The sequence below is a fragment of the Nycticebus coucang genome, chromosome 18, assembly GCF_027406575.1.
Source record: "Nycticebus coucang isolate mNycCou1 chromosome 18, mNycCou1.pri, whole genome shotgun sequence".
NCBI classification, from domain to species: Eukaryota; Metazoa; Chordata; class Mammalia; order Primates; family Lorisidae; genus Nycticebus; species Nycticebus coucang.
This window is the reverse complement of record NC_069797.1, coordinates 34,613,187-34,636,100: the sequence shown is the minus strand read 5'-3', so window position 1 is coordinate 34,636,100 and position 22,914 is coordinate 34,613,187. Positions and strand designations below refer to the sequence as shown.

Below are 22,914 nucleotides of genomic sequence, written 5' to 3'. Positions count from 1 at the left end.
GTATGACAGTGGAGCTTTAATAGGGATTGCATTGAAATTATATATTGCTTTGGGTAGTATAGACATTTTAACAATATTTATTCTTCCCAGCTATGAGCATGGTATGTTTTTCCATTTGTTAATATTTTCAGCTATTTATTTTCTTAGAGTTTCATAGTTCTCTTTATAGAGATCTTTCACGTCCTTTGTTAGATAAATTCCCAAATATTTCATCTTCTTTGGCACTACTGTGAATGGGATAGAGTCCTTAACTGTTTTTTCAACTTGACTGTTGTTGGTATATATAAAGGCTACCGATTTATGAATGTTGATTTTGTAACCTGAGATGCTGCTGTATTCCTTGATCACTTCTAAGAGTTTTGTAGTAGAGTCCCTAGTGTTTTCCAGATATACTATCATATCATCTATGAAGAGCGAAAGTTTGATCTCTTCTGACCCTATATGGATACCCTTGATCGCCTTTTCTTCCCTAATTGCAGTGGCTAAAACGTCCATTACAATGTTAAAAAGCAATGGAGACAATGGGCAGCCTTGTCTGGTTCCTGATCTGAGTGGAAATGATTCCAATTTAACTCCATTCAATATGATACTGGTTGTGGGTTTGCTGTAGATGGCCTCTATCAGTTCAAGAAATGTCCCTTCTATACCGATTTTCTTAAGTGTTCTGATCATGAAGGGATGCTGGATATTATCAAAAGCTTTTTCTGTATCAATTGAGAGAATCATATGGTCTTTGTTTTTTAATTTGTTTATGTGCTGGATTACATTTATAGATTTACGTATATTGAACCAGCCTTGAGATCCTGGGATAAAACTGACTTGGTCATGATGTATAATTTGTTTGATGTGTTGCTGGATTCTGTTTGTTAGGATCTTGTTGAATATTTTTGCATCTATATTCATTAGTGATATCGGTCTATAATTTTCTTTTCTTGTTGGGTCTTTTCCTGGTTTGGAGATTAGGGTGATGTTTGCTTCATAGAATGTGTTGGGTAGTCTTCCTTCTTTTTCTACCTTTTGGAACAGGTTGAGTAATATAGGTACTAATTCCTCTTTAAAGGTTTGGTAGAATTCAGACGTGAAACCATCTGGTCCTGGGCTTTTCTTTTTAGGGAGGTTTTGTATGGTTGATGCTATTTCCGAACTTGATACGGGCCTGTTCAACATTTCCACTTGATTCTGGCTAAGTCTTGGAAGGTGACGTGCTTCCAAGTATTGGTCAATTTCCTTCAGATTTTCATATTTCTGAGAATAAAGTTTCTTGTAATATTCATTAAGGATTTTTTTGATTTCTGAGGAGTCTGTTGTCATTTCATCTTTGTTGTTTCTGATTGATGAGATTAGAGATTTTACTCTTTTTTTCTTGATTAGGTTGGCCAAAGGTTTTATTGACCTTTTTGAAAAACCAGCTTTTTGATTTATTGATTTGTTGTATTATTCTTTTGTTTTCAATTTCATTTAATTCTGCTCTAATTTTGGTTATTTCTTTTCTTCTACTGGGTTTGGGGTTGGAATGTTCTTCCTTTTCCAGTTGCTTGAGATATCCCATTAAGTTGTTAACTTCCTTGGAACGGTTGAGTCCGTTCTCTTGAGGAAGGCTTGCAGTGCTATAAATTTCCCTCTTAGAACTGCCTTTGCGGTGTCCCAGAGGTTCTGATAGTTCGTGTCTTCATTGTTGTTTTGTTCCAAAAAATTGGCAATTTCTTTCTTAATCTCATCTCTGACCCAGCTATCATTCAGCATAAGGTTATTTAACTTCCATGTTTTTGTATGGGTATGCAGATTCCTGTTGTTACTCAGCTCAAGTTTTATTCCATGGTGGTCCGAGAAGATGCATGGAATAATTTCTATTCCTTTAAATTTACTGAGGTTAGACTTGTGACCTAAGATGTGATCGATTTTGGAGTAAGTTCCATGGGTTGATGAGAAGTATGTGTATTCCGTTTTATTGGGATGAAATGTTCTGTAGATGTCTGCTAAATCCAAATGTTGGACGGTTAGGTTTAAATCTAAGATTTCTTTGCTCAGCTTCTTGTTGGAGGATCAATCCAACACTGCCAAAGTTGAAATCTCCAACTATTATGGAGCTGGAGGAAATCAAGTTGCTCATGTATGTTAGAGTTTCTCTTATAAATTGAGGTGCATTCTGGTTGGGTGCATAGATACTAATAATTGAGATCTCATCATATTGAGTATTACCCTTAACAAATATGAAGTGACCATTCTTGTCCTTCCTTACTTTTGTTGGTTTAAAGCCTATTGTATCTGCAAATAAAATTGCAACACCTGCTTTTTTCTGATTACCATTTGCCTGAAATATGGACGACCATCCTTTCACCCTGAGTCTGTATTTGTCTTTTAAGTTAAGATGTGACTCTTGTATGCAACAAATATCTGGCCTGAGTTTTTGTATCCAGTCAGCTAACCTATGCCTCTTTAGAGGACAGTTTAAGCCATTCACATTAATGGAGAATATTGATAAGTCTGGTGAAGTTTTGGGTATCGAGTTTTTCAAAAGTCCAGTGGGCATTTTTAATCCTTTTGCCAGTGTGGAAATTGGAGTTTGATCTGAAGTTTCTGAGTGAGTTTACTTTTGTGGTATAGGATTGGGTTGGTCATTGTGGAGGATAGGTCTAAGAATATCCTGAAGAGCTGGTTTGGTTATGGCAAATTTCTTCAACATATGAATGTCATTAAAGTATTTAATTTCTCCATCATAAATGAAACTCAGTTTAGCTGGATACAAGATCCTGGGTTGAAAGTTATTTTATTTTAGGAGATTAAAAGTTGGTGACCACCCTCTTCTGGCTTGAAAAGTTTCAGCAGAGAGATCTGCAGTCATTCTAATATTCTTCCCTTTGAAGGTAATGGTTTTCTTTCTCCTGGCAGCTTTGAGGATTTTCTCCTTCATATTAACTTTAGTGAAGTTAACTATGATATGCCTTGGGGATGTCTTATTGGGGTTGAGTCATGCTGGGGTTCTGAAGCTGTCCGCTATGTGAATTTCAGAATCTCTAGGCATGTCTGGAAAATTCTCTTTCATAATTTCATGCAGAAGGGCCTCTGTGCCCAGTGAGGCCACTTCATCTGTTTCTGGAACCCCTATGATTCGGATATTTGCCTTCTTTGAAGTATCTTAGAGCTCTCAGAGAGAATGATCCGTTTTTGCTCTCCATTTCTCTTCCTCTTTGAGAGTTTGGGAGCATTCAAAGGCTTTATCTTCGATGTCAGAAATACTTTTCTTCTGCTTGCTCCATTCTGTTGCTGAGGGATTGTACTGTATTTTTCATATCTTTGAGGGCTGCAAATTCTTGCTTCAGTGTGTCTAAGTCTTTGGTGGTTTTGTCTTTAAATTCGTTAAATTCTTGAGACAACTTTTGAATTTCTCCTCGAATTCCTAATTCCACTTTGTTAATCTTATCTGCAATCCAAATTCTGAATTTGATTTCTGACATCTCAGCCAGTTGTTTATGAATGGGATCTTCAATTGCATCTGCCATACCTTTCATTGGGGGGATTGATCTATTCTGGTTATTCATGTTACCAGAGTTTTTCTGCTGATTCTGCCCCATGGTTGTTTTACTCCCTCTGATTTTTTCCTCTGGGGCTTTGTCGAGGGCCTGTACAGTGTTGTGGCCTGAGAAACTGGGGCCCTGTTTTGGTGGGGCTAAGTGGTTCCACCTGGTTTCTGTTCCACCCTAGTGAAACAGATACTTTGGATTGAAGTCTCAGCTGTGGAGAAATATCAGCAATTAAGTCACCCTGCCCCCCACCGGCAAACAATTAGAAAAGAAAAATCAAACCTTCCTACCACTGTGCACCCAGGGCACCACCTGATTTGTCCTCAGGCGATTGGTTCAGTTCAAAAAGGTCCAAATCAATTGTCTCAGTCTGCACCTGTCTCAGGTGAGAGAGTTTAAGAGGTCTCTGGGAACTGGATCACAGGGGTCTGGTGACTACTCTGGTGTGGCTTGCTCTAGTGCTGTGTGGAGTCAGGAGAAGCCACCCAGCCAATAAATCAGTCTGGGAAGGTTGCTGCCTCCTTCCCCACCTTGCACCACTTCACATCCAGTCACTGATAGCCCTGCAGTTGGCTGACCCAGTTGCCTGTAGTGAATAGGTACTCCAAGAGTTTGTACCTGCCTGAATCACAAGGAAGTCTGCCAGGCCGCTGCGCTCTGCCTCTCTCCAGCAGGAGGAGGTGAGGCCTGACAACCTCGGGTGCTTGATGAAGGTTGAGGGGTTTTCACTCAGGTCCAGTCTCGCCCCTGATTAATGTTACTGACAGAGTAGAACAGAACAACTCTGCGGTTCCCCTGCAGTAGAGAAGCTGAATTGAGCTCCAAATCAGCTTGTCTTTGCTCTTGTATTGTCTATAGGCTGACGAGCCCCTGAGGGCCAGGTGCGCCTTAGGTTTAGTAAAGTGGGACCTCTGGGTCAGCCCGACCCTGGGAGTTTCCCTTGTTTGCAAGTTTTAGTTACCTCAGGCAAACTCAAGAGTCTGTGGTTGCCCAGGGAGACAGGGGGTGTGGCTTCAGAATATTCGGTAGTGAGCCGTATTGCTAGCAAAAGAGGGCTGCTGCTTTATGGCTCAGGCAACAGCTACTCCGGTGTAGCTCCCCTCCAGCCGACCGTCCTCTCTCTGCTCCGTACCCCGGAGTCTGCACCGACAGGCTGCAGCCCAGCACTGTCTACACCCCTCGAGCAATTGCCCAAGAATCTGGACCCCTGGGGGACAGGCCTCCAGACCTTGGAGCAACAGCAGAGGGGAGTGCGGGGAGCGCTGGGAGCCTGGGGCTGCGGGTAGAGAACACACAGATCTCTACACAGTTTTATGCCTGGCCGTATTGTCCCCAAAGACGGCTGTCGCACTGTGCCTCAGGGAACCGCCACTCTGGTGCAGTCCCCTCTCTGCTGACCGACCGGGACTGGCCTGCAGATCCCAGTGTGAGCGAAGGGGAGCGCTGGGAGCTCAGAATTCCAGGTAGAGACTATATACAGTTTATACAGTTTTATGCCTGGCAGGAGGACGCTGTGGCACCCTAGTAGGGGAGGTAGGTCCAGTTTTTAGAGGGTCTCTCCCGTGGAGTGTAGTGGGAGGACCTTTGAACTCTGACCGGTTGTTTGTGGGGCACTCTGAGCCATTCTCATGGGGGAGGGGGCTCCCATCCGCTTGGTGATGGATTTTGTACCTTTTGTTTGTATCCTTGTGGTTGCAGCTCGCCTCAGCGGGGTTGACGTGCGTTCTACAACCTTCTCTCTTAGTGCAGCTCAAATCCACCAGGTTACTTGCTGAATTTTTGTCCTTTAATTCTCCTTCTGGATGGGAGCCTCTGTGGAAAGCTGGCTTCAGTCAGCCATCTTGTCTCCTCCCCTCTGTTTTGGACTTTTTCTTGATAAATCTAAGAGAAATTATTTTGAGGATTTGAGCTTAGGCAGTTGGACTCAGCTGTTTTGGTTCCTGGATAGTTGTCTTTTAGTTTATCCCTGCCTACTGTGTACACTAGTTACTATGCTAATTTGTTGTATCTGCACACAGAAGGACTATCTTTAGTTGATGGTAAAAAATTTTTGAGTCCTTTGAGGGATATCTTATTTGGAGGCAGTCACATCTGAGGGATTTTCAAACTGTAAAGGGGAAAATATTAATATAGATTGTAGAAGAGTGCTGGCACAGGTAGATACTGATAATTCGTAAGAGCAAGACTTCTCTGGTGAATGAAGTATGAATGGTATGCTTTATAGTGGAGGTGCTTTAGTACCTATTCTCAGGGTATTAGGCTTAACCATATATATATTTATTTATTTATATATATATGTTATTTTTATTAAAGCATCTTTTTTTTTGTTTTTTGGTGGTTTTTGGCCAGGGCTGGGTTTGAACCCACCACCTCTGGCATATGGGGCTGGCGCTCTACCCCTTTGAGCCACAGGCGCCACCCCAGATATTTTATACTATGCAAGACTCTAATAGGCTTCGTTTGGTGCCAGTTACTCAGAATAATACAGCAGTACAACATTAGGTGTGTTTCTTCAGCAGAGTGCTCTTAGCAGTTTGGAGGCCAGTCTCTGATTCATAGATGATGTTCACGTGTGAGGGGATGACATCACATGGGTGGGTAGGGGAGCTACTCTGGCTTAGAAGACTTATGGATAAGCATGGTGGGGCATGGCTTCTGAAGATCCTAGAAATGTCCATGCTCAATTTCAGGATTTACATGCTCAAGAAAACCCAGTGTGGGCTGGGTGCAGTGGCTCATGCCTATAATCCTAGCACTCTGGGAAGCCAAGGTGGGTAGATTGCTGGTCTCAGGATTTTGAGACTAGTCTGAGCAAGAGTGAGACCCTGTCTCTAGTAAAAATAGAAAAAAATTGCCAGGAGTCATGATAGGCGCCTGTAGTCCCAGTTACTTGGGATGCTAAGGCGATAGGATGCTTGAGCCCAAGAGTCTGAGGTTCTTGTGACTTATGACTTCATGGCACTCTACCCAGTGTGACAAAATGAAACTCTGTCTCAAAAATCAAAAAGGGTGGCGACTGTGGCTCAGTGAGTAGGGTGCCGGCCCCATTTACCAAGGGTGGCGGGTTCAAACCCAGCCCCGGCCGAACTGCAACCAAAAAATAGCCAGGTGTTGTGGCGGACGCCTGTAGTCCCAGCTACTCGGGAGGCTGAGGCAGGAGAATTGCAGAAGCCCAAGAGCTGGAGGTTGCTGTGAGAGCCCGAGGGCCATAAAGTGAGACTCTGTCTCTACAAAAAAAAAAAAACCAAGAAACAAAAAACAAAAAAACCAAACTAACAGCTTGCCTCCATTCCTGAACTTCCTCATCCAGGTAGGTTATCAACCATGGATCATTTTTACCAAATGCAAACTTGCTTGGTAAGATAGCTGATTTTTTTTTTTTTTTAATTGTTGGGGATTCATTGAAGGTACAAGAAACCAGGTTACACTGATTGCATTTGTTAGGTAAAGTCCCTCTTACAGTCGTGTCTTGCCCCCAAAAGGTGTGGCACACACCAAGACCCCACCCCCTCCTTCCCTCCCTCTGCTCTTCTTTTCCCCCACCCCTCCCTCCTTCTTTCTCTCTCTGCTCTCCCTTTCTCCCACCCTCACCGTGTCATTAATTGTCATTAATTGTCCTCATATCAAAATTGAGTATATAAGATTCATGCTTCTCCATTCTTGTGATGGTTTACTAGGAATAACCTGGTTTCCATCCAGGTTAATACAAAGGCTGAAAAGTCTCCATTTTTTAATGGCTGAATAGTATTCCATGGTATACATAGACCACGGCTTGTTAATCCATTCCTATGTTGGTGGGCATTTAGGCTGTTTCCACATTTTGGTGATTGTAAATTGAGCTGCAGTAAACAGTCTAGTGCAAGTGTCCTTATGATAAAAGGATTTTTTTCTTTCTGGGTAGATTCCCAGTAATGGGATTACAGGATCAAATGGGAGGTCTAGCTTGAGTTCTTTGAGGGTTCTCCCTACTTCCTTCCAAAAAGGTTGTATTAGTTTGCAGTCCCACCAGCAGTGTAAAAGTGTTCCCTTCTCTCCACATCTGCCAGCATCTGCAGTTTTGAGATTTTGTGATGTGAGCCATTCTCGCTGGGTTTAGATGGTATGTCAGGGGGGTTTTGATTTGCATTTCTCTAATAATTAGGGATAATGAGCATTTTTTCCTATGTTTGTTAGCCATTTGTCTTCTTTAGATAAGGTTCTATTTATGTCTCTTGTCCATTGATATATGGGATTGTTGGCTTTTTTCATGGGACAGCTGATTTTTATTAAGTTTCTGGGGAATTGGGTTGTTAACTCAGGGTTAATTTCCCATGTTCAAAGGATAATGGATTTTTTTTTTTTTTGGTTTTTGGCCGGGGCTGGGTTTGAACCCCCCACCTCCGGCATATGGGACTGGCGTCCTACTCCTTGAGCCACAGGTGCCGCCCGGATAATGGATTTTTTTTTTTTCGCAATTTTTGGCCGGGGCCGGGTTTGAACCCGCCACCTGTGGTATATGGGGCTGGCTCCCTACTCCTTTGAGCCACAGGCGCCGCTCAAGGATAATGGATTTTTAAAACAATTATGAACTAGCCGGGCGTTGTGGCGGGCGCCTGTAGTCCCAGCTACTCGGGAGGCTGAGGCAAGAGGATCGCGTAAGCCCAAGAGTTAGAGGTTGCTCTGAGCTGTGTGAGGCCACGGCACTCTACCGAGGGCGGTACAGTGAGCCTCTGTCTCTACAAAAAAAAAAAAAAATTATGAACTATTTTAAACATAGAGAAAAGAACAAAACGTGATTTTGTTTATTGATTCTACAATACATAATTTTTTCTGACCCTTTTTTTTTTTTTGACAGGGTCTTGCTTTCTTGCCCAGGCTGGAGTATAGTGGCACAGTTATAGTTCACTGAAGCCTTGAACTTCTGGGCTCAGTGATCTTCCCTCTTCAGTCTCCCAAGTAATTTTTTTGGCATTTTAACACCTTTAAAATTTGTATATGACTTATAATAATGTATCTTTAGATCTAATAAAATATAATAACAGGCACTTAAGTACTCATCATCCAGATTGAACATATGTTGGCATTTCCCAGTTTGTGTTCGGATATTCTTACAAATTTTAGATAAAGCAACAAACCTTTGCATTTATTTATTTATTTATTTATTTAGAGACAGAGTCTCACTTTGTCGCCTTCAGTGGAGTACTGTGGCATCACTTAGCAACCTCTAACTCTTGGGCTTAAGTGTTTCTCTTGCCTCAGCATCCCACGTAGCTGGGACTATAGGCGCCCACCACAACACCTGGCTATTTTTTGTTTGTTTGTTATTGTTGTTTAGCAGGCCCAGGCTGGGTTCGAACCTACGTGCCTCTGTGTATGTGGCTGGTGCCCTAACCACTGAGCTTCAGGCACTGAGCTAAAACTTTGCATTTAGAAACTAATCCCAGCTCTTTGGAAGGCCAAGGTGGTAGAATCACTTGAGGCCAGGGGTTTGAGACTAGCCTGGGCAACATAGTGAGACTGTATCTCTATCAAATATAAACATTTAAAAAATTAGCCTGATACACTCATGTGTGCCTGTGATCTTCGCTGCTCAGGAGGCTGGGGCAAAAGGATCTCTTGAGCCCAGGTATTTGATGCTGCAATGAGCTATGATTGTACCACTATACTCTAGCCTGGACAGCATAGTGAGATCATGTTTAAAAATGAGCATTAAAATTGGAGCATTGGTCTTTTCTTGACTGACTTGATTAATTTATTGGAATGAAGTCTTGATTTTTTTTCATTTATAGCTTTGTGGATTATGGCTGCCAAGTGGGAAATGGAGGATCGATTGTCTTCAGAAAGTGCAAGGCAGCTATTTCTTCGGGCTCTGCGCTTTCATCCAGAGTGCCCAAAACTTTATCAAGAAGTGAGTATGTATGCATGCAGGATGATGAGAGTGATGTCTCAATTTGGTCCTCTGGAGACTTTTATGCTTTGTTAAGTTGAAACGAGTTCGGTTTATGGAGACTAGGGATAAATAGGAGGAAGGGGAGAAGCTTTTGGGTTGGAATCTCATCTATGGAGGGATAGGGAACTGGATCCTGGGGGGGCCAGTGTGAGGCTCTTTATAACTTTGTTCTTATTTTTTTCCTTGGTTCCCCTCCCTCCCTTCTGGTTTCTTTTGGTTTCTCTTCCTCTTTTCTCCTCTGTTTTCTTTCTTTCTTTTTCTTTTTGTCTCTTTCGTGAGATAGATACTGTTAGTACTTCCTGATCTGTTAGAAAACTTACTCTAGTGGAGGGTGCTCTAAAACATTGATGGTGGGGTTTTGAGTTTTAAATAATACAATGATTTTGGTGCAGACATCTCCAATATAATGATTTTCTGGATAAATGCCCAGTAGTGGAGTTGCTGGGTCATATAGTAGTTCTGTTTGGAGTTTTATGAGGAACCTCAATAGTGTTTTCCATATTGGCTGTATTAGTTGACATTTCCACCAATAATGGATGAGATTTTCCTTTTTTCCTCATCCTCACCAGATGTTTTTTCTTTTTTGTCTTTTTATAAAGTATTTTTATGATGGCTGATTTAAAATCCCTGTCAAGGGCCAGGTGCAGTGACTCATGCCTGTAATCCTCATACTCAGGGATGCTGAGGCAGGTGGATTGCCTGAACTCAGGAGTTTGAGACCAGTCTGAGCAAAAGCGAGGCCCCCATCTCTACTAAAAATAGAAAAATTATTGAGGTATTGTGGCGGGTGCCTATAGTCCCAGCTACTTTAGGGGCTAAGGCAAGGGCCTTGTTTGAGCCTAAGAGTTTGAGGTTGCTGTGAGCTATGACTCTACACAGGGCTACAGAGTGAGACTCTGTCTCAAAACAAAACAAAACAACAAAAAACAACAAAACCCAAAAAAGTCCTTGTCAGATAATTCTAACATCTGTGTCATCTTGATGTTGGTATCTCTTGATTGTCCTAGTCAAATTGAGGTTTTGTTGGTTGTTGGTACGATGACTGATTGATTTTCCATTGAATCTTAAGATATTCTAGCTGTTACTTTAGAGATTCTGGATATTATTTAAATCTTCTGTTTAGTTTACCTCCTTGGATACTGCTTTGCTTCTTTACTACTGAATGGGATTAGAAGTCTAAATTTCCAATTTGGTCTTTGTTGACACTTTTTTTTTTTTTTTTTGAGACGGGGCCTCAAGCTGTTGCCCTGGGTAGAGTGCTGTAGCATCACAGCTCACAGCAACCTCTAACTCCTGGGCTCAAGCCATTCTCCTGCCTCCGCCTCCCAAGTAGCAGGGACTACAGTTGCCCGCCACAACGCCTGGCTATTTTTTGGGTTGCAGCTGTCCTTGTTGTTTGGCAGGCCCAGGCTGTATTTGAACCCGCTAGGTGTATGTGGCTGGCGCCTTAGCCACTTGAGCCACGGCGCCGAGCCATAAAGTCATAATTAAAATCCCTTGCAATAACCTTCACTGTTAGGGCATAAATTCATGTACTTCTCATCCGTATTAAGGACATCATAGTACGTTTGTTGCTTTACCAACTTAGGGATCAAATTTACATTTTGTTTAGCTGTGAAGTAATGACCAAGGGCACAAAACATTTTTAAAGGTTTGGTGTCTGAAGCACAGTGGTTATGGCATCGACCACATACACTGAGGCTGGCAGGTTCCCGAACCCAACCCGGGCCAGCTAAGCAATAATGACAACTGCAACAGAAAAATAGCTGGGTGTTGTGGCACGGCCTGTAATCCCAGCTACTTGGGAGGCTGAGGGAAGAGAATCACTTAAGCCCGACAGTTTGAGGTTGCTGTGAGCTGTGACGCCATGGCGCTCTACCCAGGGTAACATAGTGAGACTCTGTCTCAAAAAATAGATTAAGGGAAATTCTAAATTAAAAAAAAAAAGACAATAAAAATTTTTTTTAAAGTTTTTGATTCATGTATCCAAATTGCTTGTCAAAAGAACATAAAATAATAAAATAATAACCATTTTCACCATACCTTGTTAGTATCAGCTGGTTTCATAGGAAAATGAAATGTAACACCTCCAGAATTTTTCAGATCCTGTATTTACAAGTAAAAAATGCTTTTTTACTTTTTTGTTTTTTTGAGACCACAGTCTTACTCTGTTGCCCTGTGGTTGAGTGTTTACTGGCATGTCATTGTAGCTCACAGCAATCTCAAACTCGTGGGCTTAAGCAATTCTCCTGCCTCAGCTTCCCAAGTAGCTGAACTGTAAGCACCCACAGCAATGCTTGGCTAAGTTTTCTGTTTTTAGTAGAGACTGGATCTCACTCTTACTCAGGCTGGTCTCAAACTCCTGAGCTCAAGCAGTCTACCATCTTGGCCTCCCTGAGTGCTAGAATTATAGGTATGAGCCACTGAGCCTGGCCTGTATTTCTAGTGTTTTTATAAAAATTTCAAGATTTTCAGTTTATTATTTCCCTTCTTTAGTACTTTAGGATGGAGTTGATGCATGCTGAAAAACTGAGGAAAGAAAAGCAAGAATTTGAAAAAGCCAGCATGGATGTGGTAAGGGCCTTTCAAATATTGTATTGTAATTTATTGGAGCCTGCTTAAGAGAAAAATCTTTGAAATATGTTTTTGTTTTTAATTCAATGTCACATTTTGCAACTTTAAGACAAGTGTAGTGTTGATTTAATTACATGGGCTTAGTAAAAAAGGTGAAGTTTTGTGCCTTAAAAATAGGTATTTGAGGCTCGGTGCCTGTGGCTCAAGTGGCTAAGGTGCCAGCCACATACACCTGAGCTGGTGGGTTCGAATCCAGCCTGGGCCCGCCAAACAACAATGATGGCTGCAACCAAAATATAGCCAGGTAGTTGTGGTAGTCCCAGCTACTTGGGAGGCGGAGGCAGGAGAATCACTTAAGCCCAGGAGTTGGAGGTTGCTGTGAGCTGTGATGCCATGGCACTCTACCCAGGGCGACAGCTTGAGGCTCTGTCTCAAAAATAAAAAAAAAAAAAGGTAATTGGACTCATTGAAGGGGTCCTTAGAATTATTACTGATAGAACAACCAAATGCTATTCTTTAACACAATATGGTGTCAGTAAGTGATTTATTAATGGATTGGAGGAACTGGGAGAAAAGTTGTGAAATGTGTGGTTCCTAGCGTCCTTTCTTTCCCTTTTTATAGAATCTTTTGTGTGCTAGAATGATTTTAAAGAAAGAAGATTTAGAGTATCAGTGCTAAAAAAGGAACTTTGCTATCTGTTGTCATGGATTGCATCTCAGAACTTTTTTTATTCAAAGAAAATACTACACAGAAGGGCAAACAAGGCATGTAAACCTAAGCTGTTCTGGTTTAATGGAGAGTGAGGGCTTAAGCTGTGTGATCTTGCCACCACTCCAGGAGCCTGAGAGAACACAGCCAGGAGATCAGTGATCTTGTTCAAGCTGTGCATGTTATTGTACAAGTGAAGGAACTGGTCCAAAGAGAGAGGTGATTTGCCAGAGGTCCTGTGGCATAGGCTGGGATTATTTCTTTTTTCATTCTAGTGCTTTTTCTACTTTCTGGCTCTTATGTTTAATGTAACACTCTAGGAAAATGTTGATTATTCTGAAGAACTCCTTAAGGGCGAGTTGGCACGGATTATCTACAAAAATTCTGTAAGCATTATTAAAGGTAAGTACCTTTTGAATATTTACTGGTTATTTACTTTTGTTTAATTTTTAGTGTTCTGTAAGTTTAAATGTTTATTTTAGGTAAGAAAGAGAAACATTCCTTTCATAATGAGGAAGACATTTAGCTAATTTTGAAATTTTCCATTAGAATGTGTGTATAAAACTCCTGTTTCTTTCAGAAAAGACTTATTTCTCCTAGACTAAAATTGAACATTTCAATAAGTTCTTATTGAGTACATAACTCATGGGGAATTGAAAGAAACAGATGATTTAGTTAATTACCTGATGGATGCTCCAGAATGTTAATATGGTTTTGCTTGTATTGGGGGACTAAGGGGTGACTTTATTTTTTCTACATTGTCCTATTTCTCAGTGGAAAAAGAAAAGTATAGTCTAAGAAAGTGGTACTTTTAGAGTAAAGCGATTCTTAAAAGTTTTATTTACGTTGAATAATTGTTAATTATTTCTCTGCTTTTTAAATTTAGGTGCAGAATTTCACATTTCACTGCTTTCAATTGCACAGCTATTTGACTTTGCCAAAGATCTGCAAAAAGAAATTTATGATGAGTAAGTAAAATACTAGAAGGGTGAATACATCTATATCCAATCTTGTGGTAAGGGCTTGAGAGAATGCAGGGTGGAATATCACACTAAATTCCTGGAAGAAAAGCAAAATTTTAGGATTATTGTATCATATTCCATATAAAAAAGTATGTCCCTATAGAAGTTCTTTGATATACTTATTGGCTTCCTTTGAGAAATAGTTTATCTTTATTCATTAAAGATAAATTTAATACCTAAATTCTGCTTATCTGACCTTCCTTTTTGTTCATAAAATGAGAGTGGTACTCATGAATGTTTATAGTTGAGTGGTGCTGCTAGTTTTATTCCTTAGTGTCCAATTACGTGGTTAAGAGTTATCTGGTATTTCCATTCTTAGGTAACACCCCTTTGGAAGGAGATGAAATAGAATGTGGATCAGTTTGTTCTCTGGTATCTGCCAGGTTTGGGTAGACGAGTAGGCTGTGCTGTTTCTCTGCTTTTGTTAGTGAGAAAATCAAGAGGTCAGATATAATGTGGTTCTCCAGGACTCATGGGGGACTGTTGTTGTAGGTCACTGCTGATTTGACTTTTAGAGCTAACCTAAAAGTTAATGTTTGTGAACGATGTCTAAAACATCTTGAAATACAGTAAATGTGTGACCATTCTGATCCATTGACATAATGTATATAGTGTTGAAGATATTCTAGAGAGCCTGTTGGGAAATGGCTCTTACGGTACTGTGGTTGTTTTTTTTTTTAGACAGAGTCTTACTGTGTCACCCTTAGTAGAGTGCTGTGGCATCACAGCTCACAGCAACCTCAAACTCCTGGGCTCAAATGATTCCCTTGCCTCAGCCTCCCGAGTAGCTGGGACTACAGGTGCCACCACAACACCCTACTATTTTTAGAGACGGGGTCTTGTTCTTGCTCAGGCTGGTCTCAAACTCCTGAACTCAGGTGATCTGCCCACCTTGGCCTCCCAGAGTGCTGAGATTACAGGTGTGAGCCACCTCTCCCAGCCTTTGCACTGTTGTTGTTAAAGGAATGTCCTATTTTTCTTTCTTTTTTCTCTTTTTACTCACCACTTTTTGAGGATCTGTTTGATATTCTGAATTAGTTTCTTGTTGTATGGTACATATCAGTAAGCTGTGTTTTTCAGTCTTCAGGCTCTACACTCAGATGATCCTCTCACTTGGGATTATGTGGCAAGACGAGAATTAGAGATCGAGTCACAACCAGACAAGCAGCCTCCAACGAAGCAAGCCAGAGCACTGGAGGTGGCCCAGAAGGAGGAGAGGTGCTGTGCCGTGTTTGAAGAGGCAGTGAAGACTCTGCCAACAGGTGAACTTCACCAAACCATGGTGTGATGTAGAAGTAGTAGTATCCATAAGTGGGAAAATGAAGTTCCTGTTCCTGTTCCCAAAATCAATATCAGGGACCTCTCTGTAGTGCAGTTTACAATGTGAGTGGCTTTCCAACTTGTTCTTTCTCTGACTGTGAAAGTTGGAGCTTCTATGAACTTCCTCAGTAGTAGAGGTATTTATGTTCATTTATTTTGGGGGAAATAATAATTCAGAAGATTTTTTTTTTTTTTTTTTTGTAGAGACAGAGTCTCACTTTACTGCCCTCGGTAGAGTGCCGTGGCCTCACAGAGCTCACAGCAACCTCCAACTCCTGGGCTTAAGCGATTCTCTTGCCTCAGCCTCCCAAGCAGCTGGAACTACAGGCGCCTGCCACAATGCCCGGCTATTTTTGGTTGCAGTTTGGCCGGGGCCGGTTTTGAACCCGCCACCCTCGGTATATGGGGCCGGCGCCTTACTGACTGAGCCACAGGCGCCGCCCAATTCAGAAGATTTTAAAATTATAATTCCTTAATTATCTATTGATAGAGATTTAATTTTTATTTTATAGTATTGGGGAATAAGGCTGAAGGGAGATATAATCTGGACAGGGCTTTTAATTTTTATATTTATACCGTTACTCTTTTATTTTTCCCTAGTGTTTGAGATGTTTGGCTGCAATCAGAATAATGCCTTTTTTCATCAGGCTAATGTAAACTCTTCAGAGGAATTTTCACTTTGAAGTAAAGTTACATGATGATTGTTGAACTCAGAGAATTGGTGATCTGATCAATGCAATCTTTCTGACTTTTCCAGAGACCATGTGGAAGTGCTACGTCAACTTTTGCTTGGAAAGATTTGCTAAGAAGACAAATAGTGGGCTCCTCAGAGGGAAGGTGAGGACAGGTTACATAGTTACAATGGCTGAGTAGAAAGTGACTTTCTTTTGAAAGGAGATCAGAAGCACAGCTCTTTTGGGGTCTGAGACAATTTCTACACACTGCATGTTTATTCTTTCTTTCTGGGTGACCTGTCATTCTGAAGGTCTGAAGGAGGAACCCTCTTCCTTCTGGGCTCTGTTTTGTGCGACTGCCTGGTACATTTATTCATAAATGAAATATGCAGGAGCAACTCAGTCCCATCTCTGAGTTCTCAGAAATTGCAAAACTGCTTTTGTTGATGTCACAGGCCAAAGGACCCTGGGATCTTTGTAATGAACTGAGGGATTTTTCTATTTTCAGAGGCTGGAAAGAACCATGACTGCATTCAGGAAGGCCCATGAACTCAAGCTTCTTCCAGAATTGCAATATAAGCAGTGGGTAAGGATGTAGGGAATACATTCCCTGCCAGTTACATATAGTTTATTCCAGTTTTGTGCCAGAGTCATGTGTTTTAAATACATACAGTTTTATGACTAAGACCGTTTGGAAGTTTGATATGTAGAGTGTTTACATTTGGCTGCCAGTATTTCGAGTATGCTAAAAATGAAGTCCATACCAGTAGTGAAGGGAGAAATAGTGAAAAACACTTGTAACAAACCATAACTATTTGTGTTTATTTTGTTGGTTCACTCATTTCTCTTTTACTGAACATCCCTTTCCTGGACATATGCCCATCCCAGATTAGCCATCAATACATTAAAGACAAATTAGATGTGTTTCAGAAGCTGACATTGTAGTAAGAAGCATATTAAATCATCGGTACCCCATGGTGTGGGTAAAGATTGGTACAGAAACCAGAATAATGTGCTGTGGGAATACACAGTTCTAGACCAGGTCTGACTGCTTAATATCTAGGTAACTTGGACAAACCAATGTGCCTTTCTTTCTTTGTTTACTCGATTTTAAAATAGTGGATAGTGATCCGTTTTGTTTTTATCAGCTCACTAAATTGTTGAGAGTATTACATAATATAGTGAATGTGTTAATGTATTTAAATACCTTTATTGGGGATAAAAGAACAAAATTCTCCGTATTTGTCAAGTGCTTTTTATTTACATGACTCTTGTCTCTTTTTTTTTTTTTTTTTGTTTTTTTTTTTTTTTTGTAGAGACAGAGTCTCACTTTATGGCCCTCGGTAGAGTGCCGTGGCCTCACACAGCTCACAGCAACCTCCAACTCCTGGGCTTAAGCAATTCTCTTGCCTCAGCCTCCCGAGTAGCTGGGACTACAGGCGCCCGCCACAACGCCCGGCTATGACTCTTGTCTCTTTTGATGCATATCATTTTTACGTAATTGCAATTAATGTCTTGTTATTTTGTATTATATTCTATTGTTTTTGCATCAACATTTTCCCCATACTTTATAAATATATCTACATAACACAGGTACTATGTAATAGCCCACTGTATTAAGGTATTTATTTGGGAAAACCTCAGGCCTGTATGATTTCAGCTTGTCATTGCTTGAGTCGTGGAATGCTGGCAAGTCAGTCATATGCTATAAATTCTCGTGAGTTTTGAGTATTGCCTTGGCTATCTTCCTCTCTTTCCATTATCTTTTTTTTTTTTTGTGGATTTTGGCCTGGGCTAGGTTTGAACCTGCCACCTCCGGCATATGGGACCGGTGCCCTACTCCTTGAGCCACAGGCGCCGCCCTCCATTATCATTTTTATGTAATTGCAATTAATGTCTTTCCATTATCATCTTTCTTGCATTCTTCACCACTCTGGCTACTTCTTTTTCTTTTCTTTTTTTTATTTTTTTTTTTATTTTTATTTTTATTTTTTTTGTAGAGACAGAGTCTCACTGTACCGCCCTCGGGTAGAGTGCCGTGGCGTCACACGGCTCACAGCAACCTCTTAACTCTTGGGCTTACGCGATTCTCTTGCCTCAGCCTCCGAGCAGCTGGGACTACAGGCGCCCGCCACAACGCCCGGCTATCTTTTCTTTTTTTTTTTTTTTTTGTGACAGAGTCTCACTTGGTCACCCTCAGTAGAGCCATGGCGTCTTAGCTCATAGCAGCAACCTCAAACTCTTGGACTCAAGTATTCCTCCTGCCTCAGCCTCCCAAGTAGCTGGGACTACAGGTGCCTGCCATAACGCCTGGCTATTTTATTTTTTATTTTTTTAATTAATTTTTTTTTTTTTTTGTAGAGACAGAGTCTCACTTTATGGTCCTCGGTAGAGTGCCGTGGCCTCACACAGCTCACAGCAACCTCCAACTCCTGGGCTTAAGCGATTCTCTTGCCTCAGCCTCCCGAATAGCTGGGACTACAGGCGCCCGCCACAACGCCCGGCTATTTTTTGGTTGCAGTTTGGCCGGGGCCGGGTTTGAACCCGCCACCCTCGGTATATGGGGCCGGCGCCTTACCGACTGAGCCACAGGCGCCGCCCACGCCTGGCTATTTTTTAAAGATGGGGGTCTTGCTTTGGCTCAGGCTGGTCTTGAACCAATGAGCTCAGGCAGTCTACCTGCCTCGGCCTCTCAAGTGCTGGGGTTACATGTGTGAGCCACTGGGCCCAGCCCTCTTTTTTTTTTTTTTCCTTATTTAAGACAGTCTCACTCTGTTGCCCAGGCTAGAGTGCCATGGTGTCTAGCTCACAGCAACCTCAAACTCCTGGGTTCAAGTGATTCTCCTGCCTTAGCCTCCCAAGTAGCTGGGACTCCAGGTGCCTGCCACAATGCTTGGCTAATTTTTCTATTTTTAGTAGAGATAGGGTTTTGCTCTTGTTCAGACTGGTCTCGAATTTCTGAGCTCAAGTCTATCCTCACGGAGTGCGAGGATTACAGGTGTGAGCCACTGTGCCTGGCCAACACTCTGGCTGTTTCTGATATCCTGTACTCCTCAAATCTTTGTTGCCCTTCCTAAGCTCACCATGTCATTGCTTATTTGGTGACCTTGCATTTAATGGGAGTCCATGAACATACTGATTCTATATCAATCTTTTCTCTATATTATTTTTCACAGAAGAATCTTCCAAATTTATTAGGTTGTTCTGTGGCTTCCCATTGTCCTTTGGATAAAGCTGCTCAAACTCCTTAAGTTGGCCCTTGCCTGTATTTCAGCTTCATCTTCCAATTCTCTGGTTTGTCTCCTAACCTCCAGCCATTCTGAACTTGGGGTTCCATTCACATCCAGCCTGCCTCTCATCTTTATTAGCCTTTTGCACATGGCTGGTTGGCAGAGCCTTTTCTTTTCCTGGGAACTCTGCTTTCACCTGATGCTTTTCCCTCTGTAAATCTTAGCTTAAGACTTCCTTAGCATGTAACTAAGATTAAAAACATTTTTTGGAAACAGGATCTTACTATATCGTCCAAGCTGAGTGCAATTGCTTTTTTACAGGCATAATCATAGTGCACTGTGGCCTCAAATGATCCTCCCACCTCAGCATCTTATCGTCCCTGTCTTTAGATAGCACCCCTGTGCACAGGAGCACACAGAGGAGGAGGAGAAATTTCAAATTGTTCATTGTGTCTGTTTAGCAGCCATGATAAAGCTTTAGTAGAAATGCTGTTGAAATTACTGTCTCAAATGTGGTCTAATTACCATTTACTTAGGTAATTTAGGTTTCAGTAATTAATTTTCCAATAATTCTTTGTTTTATCTAGATTGAGTTGTTGTTGCACCATAACTTCTTTAGGGAAGCTCTGGAGGTGGCAGTAGCTGGGACTGAATTGTTGAAAGACTCTGCAGCAATGTGGCAGATGAAGCTGCAGGTGCTCATTGACTCAAAGAGCCCTGACATAGCCATGCATTTTGAAGAAGCCTTTGTGCACCTGAAACCCCAGGTCCGAGAGTTGGGTCTTTTGTTTTTCTTTCTTTTGGAGAAACTTTTAAGACTTTAGCCAAAGCTCATATGGAATATACTTGGATGAAAGCCAATCCTAGAGTGTCATTTGTTATTATAAGTGGTGATGGTTTAAAGGTCAGGAGCAGAATTTAAATTTAAAAAAAATTAATATTTTTATACCTCTTAGAATGTGTTAACATGACATATGTTTATTTATTTAATTATTTTTGAGACAGAGTCTCAGTCTGTCACTCTGGGTAGAGTACCATGGTGTTATAGCTCACAGCAACCTCAAACTCTTGGGCTCAAGCAATTCTCTTTGCCTCAGCCTCCCAAGTAGCTGGGACTACAGGTGCCTGCCACAACACCTGGCTAATTTTTTTCTAGAGATGGGGTCTTGCTCTTGCTCAGCCTGGTCTCGAACCTGTGAGCTTGGGCAGTCCACCTGCTTTAGCTTCCCAGAGTGCTAGGATTATAGGTTTGAGTAACTGTGCCAGATAACATGCCATTTAATAGCTTATTTTTAACCCTTTATGTGAAAATTTACTAAATTGCTGTGTGTGGTGGCTCATGCCTATAATCCTAGCACTTTGGGAGGCTGAGGTGGGTAGATTGCTTGAGCTCAAGAGTTTGAGACCAGCCTGAGTAAGAGTGAGACCCTGTCTCTACTAAAAATAGAAAAACTAGCTTGGTGTTATGGTAGGTACCTGTAGTCCCAACTACTCAGGTGGCTGAGGCAGGAGGATCAGTTGAGCCCAAGAGATTGAGGTTGCTGTGAGCTATGATGATGCCACGGCATTCTACCCAGAGTGACAAGAGTGAGACTTTGTCTCAAAAAAAAAAAAAAAAAAAAAATAGAAAATCGACTAAATTATGTAAACCTTCCTGTTCTATTTAGCTATCTTGTAAGTGAGAGGTACTAAGAAAATGTTATTCTCACTTGCTTCCAAAAGTGAACATAAGCATAAGTTTTAAATATATACCTTAAAGTTTAAAGGTCTAAATCTTTTTTTTTTTTTTGTAGAGACGGAGTCTTACTTTATGGCCTTCGGTAGAGTGCCGTGGCCTCACACAGCTCACAGCAACCTCCAACTCTTAGGCTTAAGCGATTCTCTTGCCTCAGCCTCCCGAGTAGCTGGGACTACAAGTGCCCGCCACAACGCCCGGCTATTTTTTAGTTTGGCTGAGGCCGGGTTTGAACCCACCACCCTCGGTATATGGGGCCGGCGCCTTACCGACTGAGCCACAGGCGCCGCCCAAAGGTCTAAATCTTAATGCTTTTCAGTGAATCTTTTATATTAGTAGGAACAATGTATTCTAGAAGATAAAGTGGGAAGAAAACCTATTTTGGTGCTCATTGTGAGACATGAGTGAAGATCAAATAATTCAGCCTTAGATTAGTTGGTTTTTGTGCTATAGATTCTAGACAGCAGAGGCATGACCTAGGTAGCTGTGGGTCTGACTAGCTGTAGCTGTTAATTGCATAATTAAAGATGATTGTTGATAATTAGCATAGGCAATATTCCCCAATGGAAGGGAACTAGTATTCACAAGCGAATGTTGCTCTGGGTGACTTGGTCAAGAGGCTGTGTCTTGGTATGCCATTCCTGCTGGATTGTGGGAATTGTCACGATGAGGACAGACTAGGAATGAATCCATATTTTACATGTGGATTACTGTAGGAGAAACCTGCCTTTATACAGCTTCGTTTTCAGAACAGAGCTCTAAGCCATCATTTTCTAACATTTTTATTGATACATATATTTTGCATATTATGAAGTATGTATGGCATTTTGTTATACACCATTTTCTAACTTTTTTAAATTGTGAGCAGGTTTGTCTGCCCTTGTGGATTTCTTGGGCAGAATGGAGTGAAGGTACCCAAAGCCAAGAAGACACTGAGGCAATCTTTAAGGTATAGGCGTCATGTTCTAGGTCTTAATGGTGTGGGCAGATGGGTCCAGTGATCGGCTAGCTCAAGGGGGTTTTCATCAGCAGGTGCTCCTAAAGCACCATTGAGTGGCCTGGGTAGTTCTGGGAAAAATTGTTTGATACTTATAAATTTCTTCACATAGCTTGTTTCTTTTCTTTTCTTTTTTGTTTTTTATTGTAGAAAGCTATCTTAGCTGTCACAGGTGCTGACTCAGTAACTCTGAAGGATAGGTACCTGGATTGGGCTTATCGAAGTGGTGGCTACAAAAAGGCCAGAGCTGTATTTAAAAGGTACTAACAAACGTTCATAGTTGTTATTACTTTCTCCACCCCATATTTAGCCCTTGATACCCAGATTATTTTTAATCACAAATACCAATAATACCTGAGGAAGTAATCTAAGAGACTTTTTCTTTCTTTCTTTCTTTTTTTTAAGGCAGGGTCTTGTTCTGTTGCTCAGGCTGGGGTGCAGTGGTAGAATCATAACTCACTGTAACCTTGACCTTCTAGGCTCAGCAGTCTTCTACTTCAGTCTTCTGAGTGGCTGGAACTCTAGGTGTATGCCATCATGCCTGGTTAATTTTTGAAATTTTTTGTAGAGATGGCCTCACTATGTTGCTCAGCTTAGAAAGAGACTTTTTCAAAATGTAACATTCCAAAGCGGGGCACCTGTAGTCCCAGTTACTGGGGAGGCTGAGGTGGGAAGATTGTTTGAGCCTGGGAGTTCGAATCCAGCCTGGGCAACATGGTGAAATCCTGTCTTTTGTTTTTTAAAAAGTCATTTTTTTCCTCTTTATTTTTTGAATAATCAAAGCAGTTTATACCTATTATTGGGGGAGAAGATAACCATAAATATACATTATAATCCCATCTACAAGGGAAAACCCACTGTTTTTTTTTTTTTTTTTTTTTGTTCTCACTTTATGGCCCTCAGTAGAGTGCCGTGGCCTCACACAGCTCACAGCAATCTCCAACTCCAGGGCTTAAGTGATTCTCTTGCCTCAGCCTCCCGAGTAGCTGGGCCTACAGGCGCCCGCCACAACGCCCGGCTATTTCCTGGTTGCAGTTTGGCTGGGGCCGGGCCTGAACCCGTCACCCTCGGTATATGGGGCCGGCGCCCCACCGACTGAGCCACAGGCGCCACCCGAAAACCCACTGTTAATATATCATTTTACACTTTGATTTTTGTGCGGTTGAGATTATACTGTAATCTCAATTTTGTATACCACTTTTT

At 41.6% G+C, this 22,914-nt stretch overlaps 1 protein-coding gene across 5 annotated transcripts in view; it reads left to right on the top strand.

Annotated features, from left to right (window-relative positions):
• The window catches only part of LOC128571282 (U3 small nucleolar RNA-associated protein 6 homolog), a 55,670-nt gene that overhangs the window by 13,037 nt on the left and 19,719 nt on the right, over positions 1-22,914 (top strand). For all 5 annotated transcript variants that reach the window (XR_008375725.1, XR_008375726.1, XM_053571036.1 and 2 more), the window contains exons 7-16: positions 9,290-9,408; positions 11,947-12,024; positions 13,054-13,135; positions 13,620-13,701; positions 14,836-15,017; positions 15,833-15,912; positions 16,258-16,335; positions 19,567-19,746; positions 21,583-21,663; positions 21,862-21,971. Coding sequence is in view for 3 of the 5 variants with exons in the window: in XM_053571036.1 (XP_053427011.1) it covers positions 9,290-9,408; positions 11,947-12,024; positions 13,054-13,135; positions 13,620-13,701; positions 14,836-15,017; positions 15,833-15,912; positions 16,258-16,335; positions 19,567-19,746; positions 21,583-21,663; positions 21,862-21,971 (1,072 nt within the window). In the remaining 2 variants the exon portion in view is untranslated. The remainder of the gene's footprint in view (positions 1-9,289; positions 9,409-11,946; positions 12,025-13,053; positions 13,136-13,619; positions 13,702-14,835; positions 15,018-15,832; positions 15,913-16,257; positions 16,336-19,566; positions 19,747-21,582; positions 21,664-21,861; positions 21,972-22,914) is intronic.